The sequence below is a fragment of the Sparus aurata genome, chromosome 22 (genome assembly GCF_900880675.1).
Source record: "Sparus aurata chromosome 22, fSpaAur1.1, whole genome shotgun sequence".
Classification (NCBI taxonomy): Eukaryota; Metazoa; Chordata; class Actinopteri; order Spariformes; family Sparidae; genus Sparus; species Sparus aurata.
The window spans coordinates 7,571,236-7,584,978 of NC_044208.1; the positions used below are offsets into that span (position 1 = coordinate 7,571,236).

The 13,743-nt window shown below is 40.4% G+C and overlaps 1 protein-coding gene and 1 long non-coding RNA gene across 2 annotated transcripts; both read left to right on the forward strand.

Moving 5' to 3' along the window:
* The first annotated feature begins 6,812 nt into the window (after nt 1–6,812).
* On the forward strand, nt 6,813–8,323 carry LOC115573750 (myosin-4-like). Its single transcript, XM_030404691.1, has 2 exons — nt 6,813–7,352; nt 7,450–8,323. The coding sequence occupies exons 1-2, from the start codon at nt 6,964–6,966 to the stop codon at nt 8,213–8,215; spliced, it is 1,155 nt and encodes a 384-aa protein (XP_030260551.1). The 5' UTR covers nt 6,813–6,963; the 3' UTR covers nt 8,216–8,323.
* A 1,297-nt stretch (nt 8,324–9,620) lies between these two features.
* On the forward strand, nt 9,621–13,139 carry LOC115573791 (uncharacterized). Its single transcript, XR_003982356.1, has 2 exons — nt 9,621–11,812; nt 12,540–13,139. It is a non-coding gene; the product is annotated as an uncharacterized LOC115573791 (long non-coding RNA).
* The last annotated feature ends 604 nt before the right edge of the window (nt 13,140–13,743 follow it).

Here is a 13,743-nt window from a genome sequence, read left to right on the forward strand (position 1 = left end):
GACATTCATATAAACATCCTTAGCAGCTAACGTAGCTTCATTGTATAGCATTATCAGCTAGTTTTGCTCTAATTTGATTTAAGATAGCTAATACAAATGAAGCTTCTGTATACAACACGGTATTGTGTTTAATGATATAAAAGACAACATACTTCCAGGGTCTGGCCTCTTACAGTTCACATTAAATGCGGAGTGCCATTTTACATCGGTTCCCTATAAACCTCGCTGGCACTCAAGAAAAGAAAGGTTTACCAGTGATCTCCAGTATTTCTACGACAGACTTAATTCATGAATGAACTCACATGTGGAAAGCCAAGGCGATCCAGTTGTCTTTGCAGCAGCGACACCCACAATAATACCCCTTGGAAACGTATAGGAGGGGTAAGCTGTCTGTTGCCACCTTACCATGGCTGAAGCAGGACGTAACAGCACAGCCTCTCAGAAGACAGAGGCCAGTTTAAGGAAGGGAATCCAGCACCGACTTGGTTCCCCACCCCGGGGCTGAGTCAGCAAATAGGACTGCTGACTCGCTGATACAGTTCTGGAAACTTTGCTGATTGAAATTGTAATGACTCCCATGCCATCTTCGGGAACTTGACTCACAATCAACTCACTGATTTCCTTTCAGTATGTACTGTAAACCCTCTCTTAGCTTCTACTCATTCATATCTTCCTCCTTCCCCCTTTAATTCCTACCTTCCTTTGTAGATCTATCCTTTTTGTCTTGCTTTGGTTTTCTCACTTTACCAACTGATTTCCTTCCATCCTTCCTTCTAATCTCCCTCCCTTACCTCCTGTACATCCTTTCCTCTTTTCTCCTTTTCCTTCTTAAGCTGATTGGACAGGATGCTAAATGTCCGAACCTCCCAGAGAACTGCTGCGCTGCATGCCGTCGACACTAAATAGTTCATCTACCTCTGCTCAGTGTCTTAAAAGTAAAAGCAACAAAACATGTGTCTTCTTATTGATACCATTTGTGGAAGGCGCTGTTTCCATCATAGTTTTTAAAAGGTCACACAGACCTATGAAAGCTAATTGCTCTTACATTGTGTTTGTTCAAACGAGGAGCTCATTTCCACAACGCCCTGTATTTATTTTGGAGAATGATCGCTGCCTGAGGTTCATCGTTCGGGATCCACGTTTACATCACGTTTAACCACCGATGTTTACAATGAGGGCTGTCATTGAACACGATTCCTGTCTCTGGCAGAATAACATCAGTCAGGAGGTCATGGAGGTACAGTTACCTGAAAAATATAATTCAAACTGATTGATAGAAAACCTCACGTTCATACTGACATAATTGCTAATTCGATTTGACGCTGATGTACCCACAGGACTGGTTGTGTTACTCAAAACAAACTCATTAGTGTTTCGTTGTCGGAAATTGATGTTTTATGAAGGAAATCTGTTGGGACAAGAAGCCATAAATTAGACTAAACTGATTGAATTATGTGCTGTGTCATTTCTCCGGTGACCTGATCCTGTTACCATTTAAAAGTAATTTGAACATTGATGCTGAAATTCTTTAGACCACAACCTGATACCTGATCGTGAGGCTGAGGGTATAATCACAGAAATATCTGACCTCCTTCATGCACCGTTAAAGCTTGTGTCAAAATAAATCATCATAACTACAGTTTCTATCTGCCGTGTACTGCATTATTTTACATGTCATAGATAATGTTTCTTCAAGTCTGGGAATTCTGCCTTCTTGTGCCACACAGAATTTTTTTTTTCTTAGCCGTTGCTCAGAGCCACTCCATGATAGATTCAGATGTAGAACCAGATCTTCTGGAGGAATAAACACCCACAGGATTCCAATTCGGAGTTGTTCACCGACGAGAGGACAGCTCAGTGATGAGGTTTTAACCTTTTGGACCTAAAAAGTGGATTTATCTTTAGTCCTGTTTATCAACCTGACTGCAACATGATCCGCAGAGGTGACCTCCATGACATATGTTCTGTAATGTTGACTGGAGCTTGAGGGGAAATGGACTTTACATCATGGACATAATCTTACAGAGAAGAGAGGGAGAAAGGAGTAAGAGAACCAGAGTCTCTGCTGAGTGCTGAGTGTAGTCAGACATTCACCTGGATTCAATTATTCATTATTGTACTGATAATTCACAGTAAAACAATCTGGCTGTTGGGTGCAAAAAGAAATCCACTTTGCTGGTTGTGAACACACTATTAAACAAGCATCACTGCCTATAAAACACTTTAAAAATCTATCTGACATGACTCCTGTGGAAATGTTCATGGTTGAGGTTGTGTTTTAATGTTTTACTCCCATTACATTTCGTCTCTTTCCCAGACTTCCTTCCTCACTGTCTGACTCTCTTTCCCAGAAGTAACGGTACAACGACAGGTGATGAAATGAAAAGCACCGTTACTTTGAGTTAACTGGATTTCTCTGATTTGAACATTGTTGGAAATGTTTGGGATAATATAAGTACACATCTCAACATAATATAGAAACAAAGGTCTTGTTGTTTCAGACATTTTCAGCCTGGTGCCGGATTTCCGTCATATGACTATCTATATGCATGGAATTTGTTTGTGACGTGGTTTAACCCCAATCATCTTTAGCGAAGCAAATGGTAGTTCCACCAGTACAGTATGAGACCGACCAACGAGTGCTTGCCAATCAGAGGCAGAGCAGGGCGTCTCTTGCCAAGAAACGTGAGAGCAGTAGCCCTGCAACTCAGCTCAAATTGAAGCAACGTTTATTTAACCTGGCAAAGATACAACCTTACTTTAGAAGGAAGTTGAGAACAAATGGTGCTGGGCATGGATGGAAGAAAATGGTGCACACGGGAAGCCATTCAGCACTTGATGCCACAAATTGATGGAGCAGGGTATTTGCTTCTGCAGCATGTGTTCAAAGGAGCTACTGGACAGCAGCTGGTCACTGATTAAACGCCAGTCACAAGGCTTCAGTCCGTGCACTCTGCCATACAAGTACGTAACCTAAAATTACGGCTACAGCTGCCACTGAGCCTTCGATGGCCGACCGTGTTTCATAGCAGAAGGAAACACTTCATAAGTTTCAAAAGTAACTGCAGTACTGTTTACAGCTGCCATTCACATGCATACTGTAATGCACATACAACTACAGAGCTGTGCTAAAATGTCACCACTACGTGCACTTTCATTCGTCGGTGTGTGTGCATATGTGCAAAACATACATGTGGAATGCATTGTCTAAATATTCATATATATATATATATATATATATATATATATATGTATATATATATATATATATTCCTAATCTTTGCCCACTTGTTGATGAATTCACGGAAAACATCTGCTGTATTTTCCCACCTTCCTCCTGATTGCCAATGAATGCCTGCAGCCAATAAACCATGTTTACATGATGTCACACTCAGATGTCGTATTGCAACTCATATAAACGTAGGGAATCTGACAAATTGTGTCAGCGTTAGTTAACCATTACATATCAGCTAACGTTAGCATTCAACTTCTAAGCTAACATTACTATTTGATAGTGTAAAACAATGTGATGGGAAAGGAACATTTAAACAAAAAAATATCAGTAGACGTCTTGCACATTTAAGCCTGGAAGAGAAGCACACTGGATGTAATCCAACTGTCGAGTTTTCACTGTCCATCATCTTTTCAGAGTAGTGACATGATAATGTGTCAGATGTCTTACAGTTTTGCAACCAAGAATTGCAACCGAGAAAACAGCAGCATGACATTATCCCAGCAATCGAACTTCCTACCCTGAGTGTCACATAAAAAATGGCTGCCATGTAAATGTGGTCATTAGAAACCTCTGGAATCACATGATCTGTGACGATGTTCCCATGACAGAAACATCCACTTTAACTGTTTTACTCCTCTTGTAACATGATATAAACCAATCACATTTTGTGTCTGCATACATTTTGTCGACATGACAGCACTGCTATCAAATGTGATTTACTGCTTAATGTTTGTGCGGTTATCATCACTACCTAGAGAACCAAACCAGGCATTTCACTTTCATTTCTGGGCCTTTAAAAACACTCTCTGTGCAAAGAGCAGTGAGGTCGTCACAATAAATAGAAGCACTTATCTTTTAACACTGGTTCTGGGACTAGTAGCTCATATTGGGTCACCTTGGCAAAGTCCAGCATATTTGTCAGTGCTGGTTATTAATGGGTCCACTGATTCAGGCCTGTCTGCAGCTGCTTGCGCAGGGGCTTAATCCCCAGACTATAACTTTAGAGATTATGTCTCTGACTTTCTCTTAAATTGCCAATGAAGTTGACAAGATGATCTTAATTCATCAGAATTTGTGCTTCACTTTTTCCGTAATTGTCCATTTGTTTTCACACTCACATGTGCAGTGGTGACACGTGAGTAAAAAATAAACATCGCAGCCTGCTTCTCATTACTCTAATTGGTGATTTAGTAAGTCGATGGCAGCTGCCTACATATAAACCCATGCTGGGCTCGGGCTGAATATAAACGCCAGCTCTTCCGCTAATAGGGATCTGGCTTTAACTGAGACTCTCCTGCAGTTTCCGTTGTCTGGCAGCGACCGAGATTTTGATGAATAGTACAGATAATATGTCCCGAAGTTATGTCATAAACAGAGTTCTCCCTTTAGCTGATGCACAGGATCTGATTGTCCTCTTTTAAAAGGTTGAGAGGGAGTTTGTAGTTTGTCATTCTTTTTTTACCATCATCTAAAAATGATCAACAACAGCTCAGACACATGAGTACCGGGAAGTTTGGTGGTACAATATCACAATATTTACAAACTCTGTCATTTCCTATAGTTAACCAATTAAAAGTCTCAGACTAAACATTTAACTGGAGGCATGCACATGTTCTCTCTTTCTGCAGGTGCTTGATACAAATAATTGGCACAGACAAAACAAAAGGACATGCATGTTTATTGCCAATTTTGGGCAAGCTACTTGGAAAGTGTAGTGAGCTAAGCTACCAGTTACTCTACATTAAATTAAGCTTCACTACACTGAAGCTACCCACCAGAGAAATGTAGCAAGCCAAGCTACAGCAACATGGCAAAAGTAGTTTAACTACATCAAAGCTTTTTTATATATATATATATATATATATATATATATATATATATATATATATATATGTGTCTATATATCTATAATATATATATCTATATATATATATATATCTATATATATATATATATGTATGTATATGTATATATATATATATGTATGTATATGTATCTATTATCATATATATATATGTATGTATTCTGTCTCTATGTATGTCTCTGAAATCATTATCTGTATGTATGTATCTGTATATATCTCTATCCTCTGTATGTATTCTCTCTATTCTATAGTATGTCTAGTTTCTCTCTATCTATCTAATCCTATGTCTTCTCTGTCTCTCTCTCATCTTCTCTCTTTAATCTCTCTTTCCTCTCTCTCTCTATATCCTCATCTGTCTTCTCTTCCTGTCTGTCTTGTCTTCCTCTCTATCTATTCTCTCTATATATATCTCTCTATCTCTATCTATTCTATATCTCTCTTGTATGATTATCTCTGTCTCTATGTATATATATAATATGTTATTCTAGTGTGTATATATTATCTATATATATAATATATATTGAACAACTTAGCAATTAAACATAATTAAACAGTGTATATTCAGCAAATAGTATATTATAGTTGTTTTTGTTAAGGTTCTCTAGTCTGTATTCTAGTTTCAGCTTTTATATTTATATGTTATATTTTATATTTTTTATATGTCTATTTAGTTATTGTATACAATTCAGCCTTTAATTGTATTTGTTTCTTTACTTACCTCATTGTTTTTGTATTTGATTTATGTCAGGTGGCTGTAACACTTTCATTTCCCTTTGGGATTAATAAAGTACTCTATCCATCTACCAGTATCCAATATAACTGACAGTGGTATTTTTATTAAGCCCACTCTGTACTAGTTGCAATATCTACATACATTTTAAGCTAATCATTTCGACTAACCACCATACTTTGGTTTTGTAGAAACCAAAGTATGGTGGTTTTTGTGCATTTTTATTGTACCCTCTGCTGGTTAAAAATCACAAAAGTAATTGAAGCTGCAAGCAGCGATGATCGGGCCCTCGCTGCCCATGTACGTTGGGCTGTGGATGTTTGCATGTGCACGTTTCCTGTACTGGTCTGAACGAATGAAATATCACTTTTGATTATGAGGAGCTAGGAAAGAGCCACAAAGTCACACACACAGCCACTAATCATAAGGGAATGCAGAGTAAGTCAATGACATTCAAGAGTCAGCTGTAAGGATGTGTGTTATCTTGCAACTTGTTGCATTTAGCATGATTGATATAAGTATTTTATGTCAATAAGATTTGTGTCTTTAAATATTTAGGAAACATGATTACAATTTAGTCGGTCTATCTGCAATGGTTTCACAAGTGCCACATGTATTGTTGTGTTATAAGGCCTTAATCTGGTGTGGTAACATGTTTCTTTTTATGGTGGTGGGTGATTAGGAAACAATGCAGAGGATAATGAGAAATCATGCGTTAACATGATGGGGAACAGAGATGTTGAAAAAAAACAACAACAACACAATTATCATGAAAATTATAATGTTAATTACTGCAAATTGTGACAGTATTTTTTGTATTTCACAATGTATTATTTAATGTTATGTGTGTGAGAAAGTTTGTGCGTGTATTTGTGTGTGTGTGTGTGTGTGTGTGTGTGTGTGAGAAATCAAAGCAAAACCATCAAAGCCAAATAGAACCTCCACAGCAACATTCCATTCCGGCCCTATATAAAGGCAGGTTTGCAGGACAACAGCTCTTGAGTCCGATTTTTCATTGAACGCAAACACAGCTGTGTGAACGTGAGAAAGAAAAGTGAGGAACAACGCGACGATATCTGTTTATCAGAGACAACAACAGCATTTTTCTGAGACAGAATATACCACTCGAACGAAATGGAGTACTCTAGCAAGAACCCCACAACCATGTCTCGGGAGAGACTTATCCAAGAGCTCGAAGACACCAGAGAGCAGCTGAGGAGGCAGAAAACCCTGAAGGAAATGTTCATCAACAGAGGGAAAGAAACCACCAGAGAGCTGGAGCGGCTGAGAAAGTACAGCGATGATGTAAGTCTCAGCAACGCAAAGATAGCTACTCAGGTGAGAGACAACACCAGGCAGAAGAAGAAGAAGGATCTTCACAAAGATTACGAGGAGCTGAAGGTTTCCCACTTAATCAACGAGGAGAAGTATCAAGCTGACCTCCAGGCGGAGAAGGACAAGAACAATCTTCTTCAGAAAGGACTGGATCAGATCAGTGTCTACTACAATGAGATCAGACTCAGGTAATTATTATATATTGCACATATTACACACAATATGACAGTTACTGTGAAGTATCCTTAATCTAATCTCATTTTATCTTATCTATTCTTATCTTAGGTATGAGACTGACGTCACTGAGGTCAGAAAGCAGGTTGAGACTCTCCAACACGAGCTTCAGAAGGAAGTCCAGCAAAGAAAACTCCTTCAACAAAAACACAATGAGCTGGAAATGGCACAAACATCCAGCCAGGACAAGTTCACTGCTGAGCTCCAGGTGGAGCAGCAGAAGAACAACCTTCTTCAAGACAAACTGGACAGGCTCAGCCGAGGGTATGAATCTGAAGTCATCACTGTGAGACAGCAGGCGGAAAGTCTGCAGCGGGAGCTTGAGAAAGAAGTCAAGGCTCACGCAGACACAGTGTCCAGAGGCTTGCAGGTGATTACCAAGTTGAGGGCTGAGCAGGATGACCTTCGTCACAGGATGACAGAGGAAATCAACAATCTCCAGCAAAACACCCTGGAGAAGGAGGAACATTATGGGAGACAACTGGAGGAGCTGAAAACTCAGCTTACTGTTCAGATCTCTCTCAACCTTGAGCTCTCCACAGAGCTTAAGGCGTTGAAGGAAGCTGAAGTCCCTGAGGAGAAACCGTGTGAGCAGGAGTCCAACGCTACTGCCTCGGCCCCCGAACCAATGGAAGTGACCAAATTCCCCGAAGAGATGGCATGTGAGCAGGAGTCCATCGCTACTGCCTCGGCCCCCGAACTTCTTGATGTGACTCAAGTCTCTGAGGAGACTCACCCAGGCAAACCAAAAAAGTCTTCCTGGAAAAGAGCCCGTCACTTTCTGGGACTGAGGAAACCACAGAAGTGGAAGAAGTAAGATGGCTTCAACAACTCAAGCTGTCACATTCGCCCATCAAACATCAACACCAAGACCATCTCTACTGTGGACAGCCAGTAGATACCACATGTCATCTGTGGTCCGGCATGGGGGGGGGGCACTATATCACTGTTACCTCCAAACAGCAGCACACTCTTGCAGACATAGTATGAGAGGCTAATCAGAAATGCTCCCCATACTTTGTCTTTCAGAGAAGCTACATGTGTGCTGTGTGGAGTTAACACAACCTCCCCATGCCTCAGTGGGTTTCCCCGGGTGCTCCGGTTCCCACAAAATTTATTTTTTTCTTTTTTAATAAAAAAATATTGGAAATTGGAAAGAAAAATCTAATTATTTGTTCAAATGGCTTTATTCTGTAGTATGTAGTAGTTGTACAGGACATTGTCTTTCTTGAGGTGAGAACACATTTTGCCCCTCAAGTCGTATTCAATTTTTTTTGCACACTGTCAACATGGTCTGTGAAATATCCTGACCAAGAGGGACATGACATTCATTGAGTAATGAAAACTAAGAAAAACTACTCAGAGCTATGCTTGCTCTTTGAAGCTTAAAGGAGAACTTCGGTCGATTTAAACATGCAGCTTCATTGCTCAAGCTACCCTTGACTTGCCAGTACCGAAGACGCGAACAAATTTGGTCCAGCCATTACAGAGCTCCGTGAACGGAGACTTCGCATTGAACACTAACAGCATGGGGTCAGAACTTCACACTGTGTTTTAACCGTCTTAACATGCTCCACATCTCACACCAGAAGTTATGCAACATCAGCAGACACCTTAGCACACAGCACTGTAGCGTGTATGACTCAAACTGAATAAAAAAGTAGTTAAAACAGTGTGTTTGTGCAAGCAGCTACTTACCTGTTTGTTGACATCCGTGTGTTCCGGTAGCTAGACCAAACTAGTCAATCCGTCGAGCGTGCACTTACTCCCTCACTGGCAGAGACGGAAACGTAATCCAGCATTTTCGTGTTCCTGTTCATAATGTACATGTCCATGTTACAGCCTGTCATGAGCCATGAGCCTTACAATAGCCTGTTTAGCCTGTTAAGTGAACACTCGATGGATATGCTAGTTTGGTCTAGCTACCGGAACACACGGATGTCAACAAACAGGTAAGTAGCTGCTTGCACAAACACACTATTTTAACTACTTTTTTATTCATTTTGAGTCATACACGCTACAGTGCTGTGTGCTAAGGTGTCTGCTGATGTTGCATAACTTTTGGTGTGAGATGTGGAGCATGTTAAGATGCTTAAAACACAGCGTGAAGTTCTGACCCCATGCTGTTAGCGTTCAATGCTACATCTCCGTTCACGGAGCTCTGTAATGGCTGGACCAAATTTGTTCGCGTCTTCGGTACTGGCAAGTCAAGGGTAGCTTGAGCAATGAAGCTGCATGTTTAAATCGACCGAAGTTCTCCTTTAACTTAGGCAGCGCTGTATATGAAGAACACTTATCAATAGGAGACCCAAATGCAGACACGCAGGCAGGCGGATAAGCAGCAAAATGCAAACAGAAATGAAAGCTGATCGTCCAAAATCCAGATCCAAAATGGTAACAACCAAAGGCAGGCAAAATGCAGATAACAAAACAGGGGAGGATTCAAGAGCAAAAAGCAAAACAAAGAAAAGAAAAACAGACACAACATGAAGAATCAGGACCCAAAAGCAGGAAACACAACAGGAATGGGTCAGAGAGACGCAGAACGAGGGGGTGATCAACTGATGGGACACAGGCGTACACAGAGAAGGAAAACAGGGCGGGAGAACAGACAAAGGAAGAGAAAGGGAAACATGACTCATGAGCATAAAAACTTACAGCCCTCCATATGCATTATCTCTCAGGGAATGATGCATGGATCCTGATGAAAAAATCTGGCATATTTAGGTGACTGGTATCTACAACAATTTACAGCGTATAGTTTAATTTGGATCTGATCAAAAACATCTGGATCCAGTGCATTTAAGTATTTTTCAGGCAGACTGTCGGGCCTTGGATGAGGTATGCCCAGTTGTAAATTGGCTAAATATGTCTCTGACAAATAAATTAACATTCATAGGTACTAAACAAAAAATGGAAACTACACAGTTGATCATCTGAAATTATTAAATGTATTGATCTGATTCGAGTGATGACCTCTACAGTGTGACATTTACAGAGGTGGAGTTCCTCCCTCAGAAAACATCTTTGCCTGCGTACAGACACGCACACAGACAAGATTAATTCTGATATGTCATCAAGTCACTCACGGAATAAATTCTAATCAGAGACAGCTGATGCAAAATGTCTTAATCAGTGAAAGTAAGTGCTTGTAAAAATGAGCTGAGCTGAACACTGATCTTTAACTGTGAGAAAGAGAGAAGAGAAGATTTAATACCACATTTGTTCACCATGGCTCAAAATAAGGAGGGCTGCTTTGCAACAATTTTTGGAGTGGAAAATAAACATGGAAGAGCTCAGAAATTCAAGATTGCATTGGCAATGATTGGGGATTAAGTCAAATGGACCCATTAAAACACATCTGCACTGACACCAATTCTGATTGGTTTCAGAAACGGTATGTCTTCAGAAAACATCGGCAGGCCAAGAAACCTGTCATGGACGACACATAGGACCATTACTGATATCTTCAAAGTTCATTTAATCTGATTTCTCATGGGTGAAGAAGGGTTGGGGTTAGGGGTAGGGTTATGGAAAAGAACAAAAGCTAAGCTAAGCTACATCATTTCAGTGCATTTTTGCACAGTCATCATATACAAGCTGAATCCTATACTCCAAAATGGTCCTTAATGCTCAGACGGATCGTATGTAGCCCACTACTACCTGCAGGCACACTTATCGAGTGCACTTTGGGTAAAAGTTTTCCTCTCCTTGCACTGGGCTGTAAAATTGTAAATTTGCAAACTGCCAGCACCTGTTGATCATTAAATCTCTCAATAGTTGACATGTGTTCGAATTCCCTCTTGCAGACAGTCTGTGGTGATGAAGACACATTTGTAATGTACAGTAATGTTGACTAATGTTTCCAGTTTGATTTATTAAGCCATAGCATTTTTATTCATCTAACTATATTAGGTAAAATACTTTAGCTCCTGTTACAAGAGCTGAAACAATGATGCACAACAGTATGTGGATGACTAATATCATGTGTACAGGCAGGAGCAGTTAGTCCTCTGCTAGGCAGCAAAGCTAGATGAAAAGGCACCAGTGTTTTCCATTTAAAATAACGTTCTGATTAGATTACAAACCGTAATACAGAGCAGAAGTCATGCAACTTCTGCTGGACCCCATGGGACCTTATATTTGGAAAAACTACAATAAATAACAAATAAGTTATTGATCCTGTTTGATTGGTGTCATCAAAGACACGTATGATGTTTGGGTTAGGGTTATTTTCCGGCTTTGGATGGACAATAAAATTGAAAAGTTATGTTGTAACATTGCTGTCAAGCTTAAGATGTGATGTTAATGTTTCTTGGGTTAGGAGATGTGGCGGAGAATGACGGAGGACAGCAGAGTAACGTAATGTGACAGAGAGAAGGGCAGGGAAGAAGAGAGAGAAACAGAGTCTTTGGTGAGTGCTGAGTTCAGTCAGAGACACTGACACACACACACTCTCTGTGGCGTACCATAGCTCGCTAGCTTACAGCTAATGTACAATATGTGTACACATTCCCAGACAGGGTAATGTTTGAAAGTTTTATCACGGGGAGAGAGACAAATCATTTATTGATCCCGTTTCATCAGTGAACTACATCATCTCACCCAACATACGTCATCAACACCAACATGGCCGCCAACTCGACACAGAAAAGGGAGTAAAAAACACTAAAAATCACAATAAATCTAATCAAACTGACAACTGCAATGACATGAAAATAGATTTGGTCAGTTCTGTGAGCTGCTAATACACGGGAGCAGCTCTACAGGGTTTAAGTTACGATGTCTCATTCCTTTTATGACAAACTGAGACTTTCTTTCTCAAGTTGAAAAATGATCTTTTACGTTGACAAATATCATACGTGTGATTCATGACACAACTTAGACAGGATCACTCATTTATTTGTCTCCCCCCACACACTACAATACAACCTCTGAAATAAGGTCCTATGAGGGAAACTGGAAGGGGCTCAGATTGATCAAACACAACACAAGCTATCTCCAAAATGATAATGAATGTAAATCAGAACCTGTCACAGTTTACACAAAACAAAACATTTTATACTTTTTACGTGACTGTATTTTACTGCTCTAATGTGCTTGTTTGCATGACCTTTACTACTTTTCTGCTGCGATATAAGCGCTTCAACATCTTTCTTTCTCCAAACGATGGCCGCCCTCCAGCGCAATGTGGAAGTGTAGTGGAAACGCAGCTACGTGATGTGTGTGTGCGCTCCTTTGAATCATTAGCCCCAGACCGTGTTCTCATGAGTAAGCTTATAAGCAGCGGGACGACGACCAAGCAGACTTTCCATGACTCGCCACGATGAGACGAGCGCTTCCTACGGGGTCAGACGGCTCGGCTTGCACTCATGTCGGCCTGGTTCTCCTCATGACGTCGCGGCTGGTCTCCGGCCAATCTAAAGATTTTTCCGTGTGAGGTTTATTGCAGCTTTGGTAGATGTTATCACTTTAATGTCTCCTCACACAACAATGGAAACTGTGTTGTTTTGAAGCGAAAAAGTGTTAATGTGATGGCACTGTGGCCCACATGAACAGAAAATGTGTTTGAAGTGTTTGGGTTTGGCCATGAGTCAAAGGGTTGGAAGCCTCAGATAACATTCACACGTTAAGGTCCTCAGTACTGGAGTCTTGTCTAAAGTGTTGCATTTAAATCCATAGCATTCAGATACTGTATTGAAGTAAAAGTGCAAATATCACAATAAAGTCCTAAATACTAAGTCCTGCATCAAATATTTTTCTTAAGCAAATGTGTGTAAGTATAAGAAGGAAAATGTTCTTAAAGGAGAACTTTGGTCGATTTAAACATGCAGCTTCATTGCTCAAGCTACCCTTGACTTGCCAGTACCGAAGACGCGAACACATTTGGTCCAACCATTACAGAGCTCCGTGAACGGAGACTTAGCATTGACAGCTAACAGCATGGGGTCAGAGCTTTGCACTGTGTTTTAAGCATCTTAACATGCTCCACATCTCACACCGAATGTTATGCAACAACAGCAGACACCTCAGCACACAGCACTGTAGCGTGTATGACTCAAACTGAATAAAAAAGTAGTTAAAACAGTGTGTTTGTGCAAGCAGCTACTTACCTGTTTGTTGACATCCGTGTGTTCCGGTAGCTAGACCAAACTAGTCAATCCGTCGAGCGTGCACTTACTCCCTCACTGGCGGAGACGGAAACGTAATCCAGCATTTTCGTGTTTATGTTCATAATGTACATGTCCATGTTACAGCCTGTCATGAGCCATGAACCTTACAATAGCCTGTTAAGCCTGTTAAGTGCACACTCGATGTATAAGCTAGTTTGGTCTAGCTACCGGA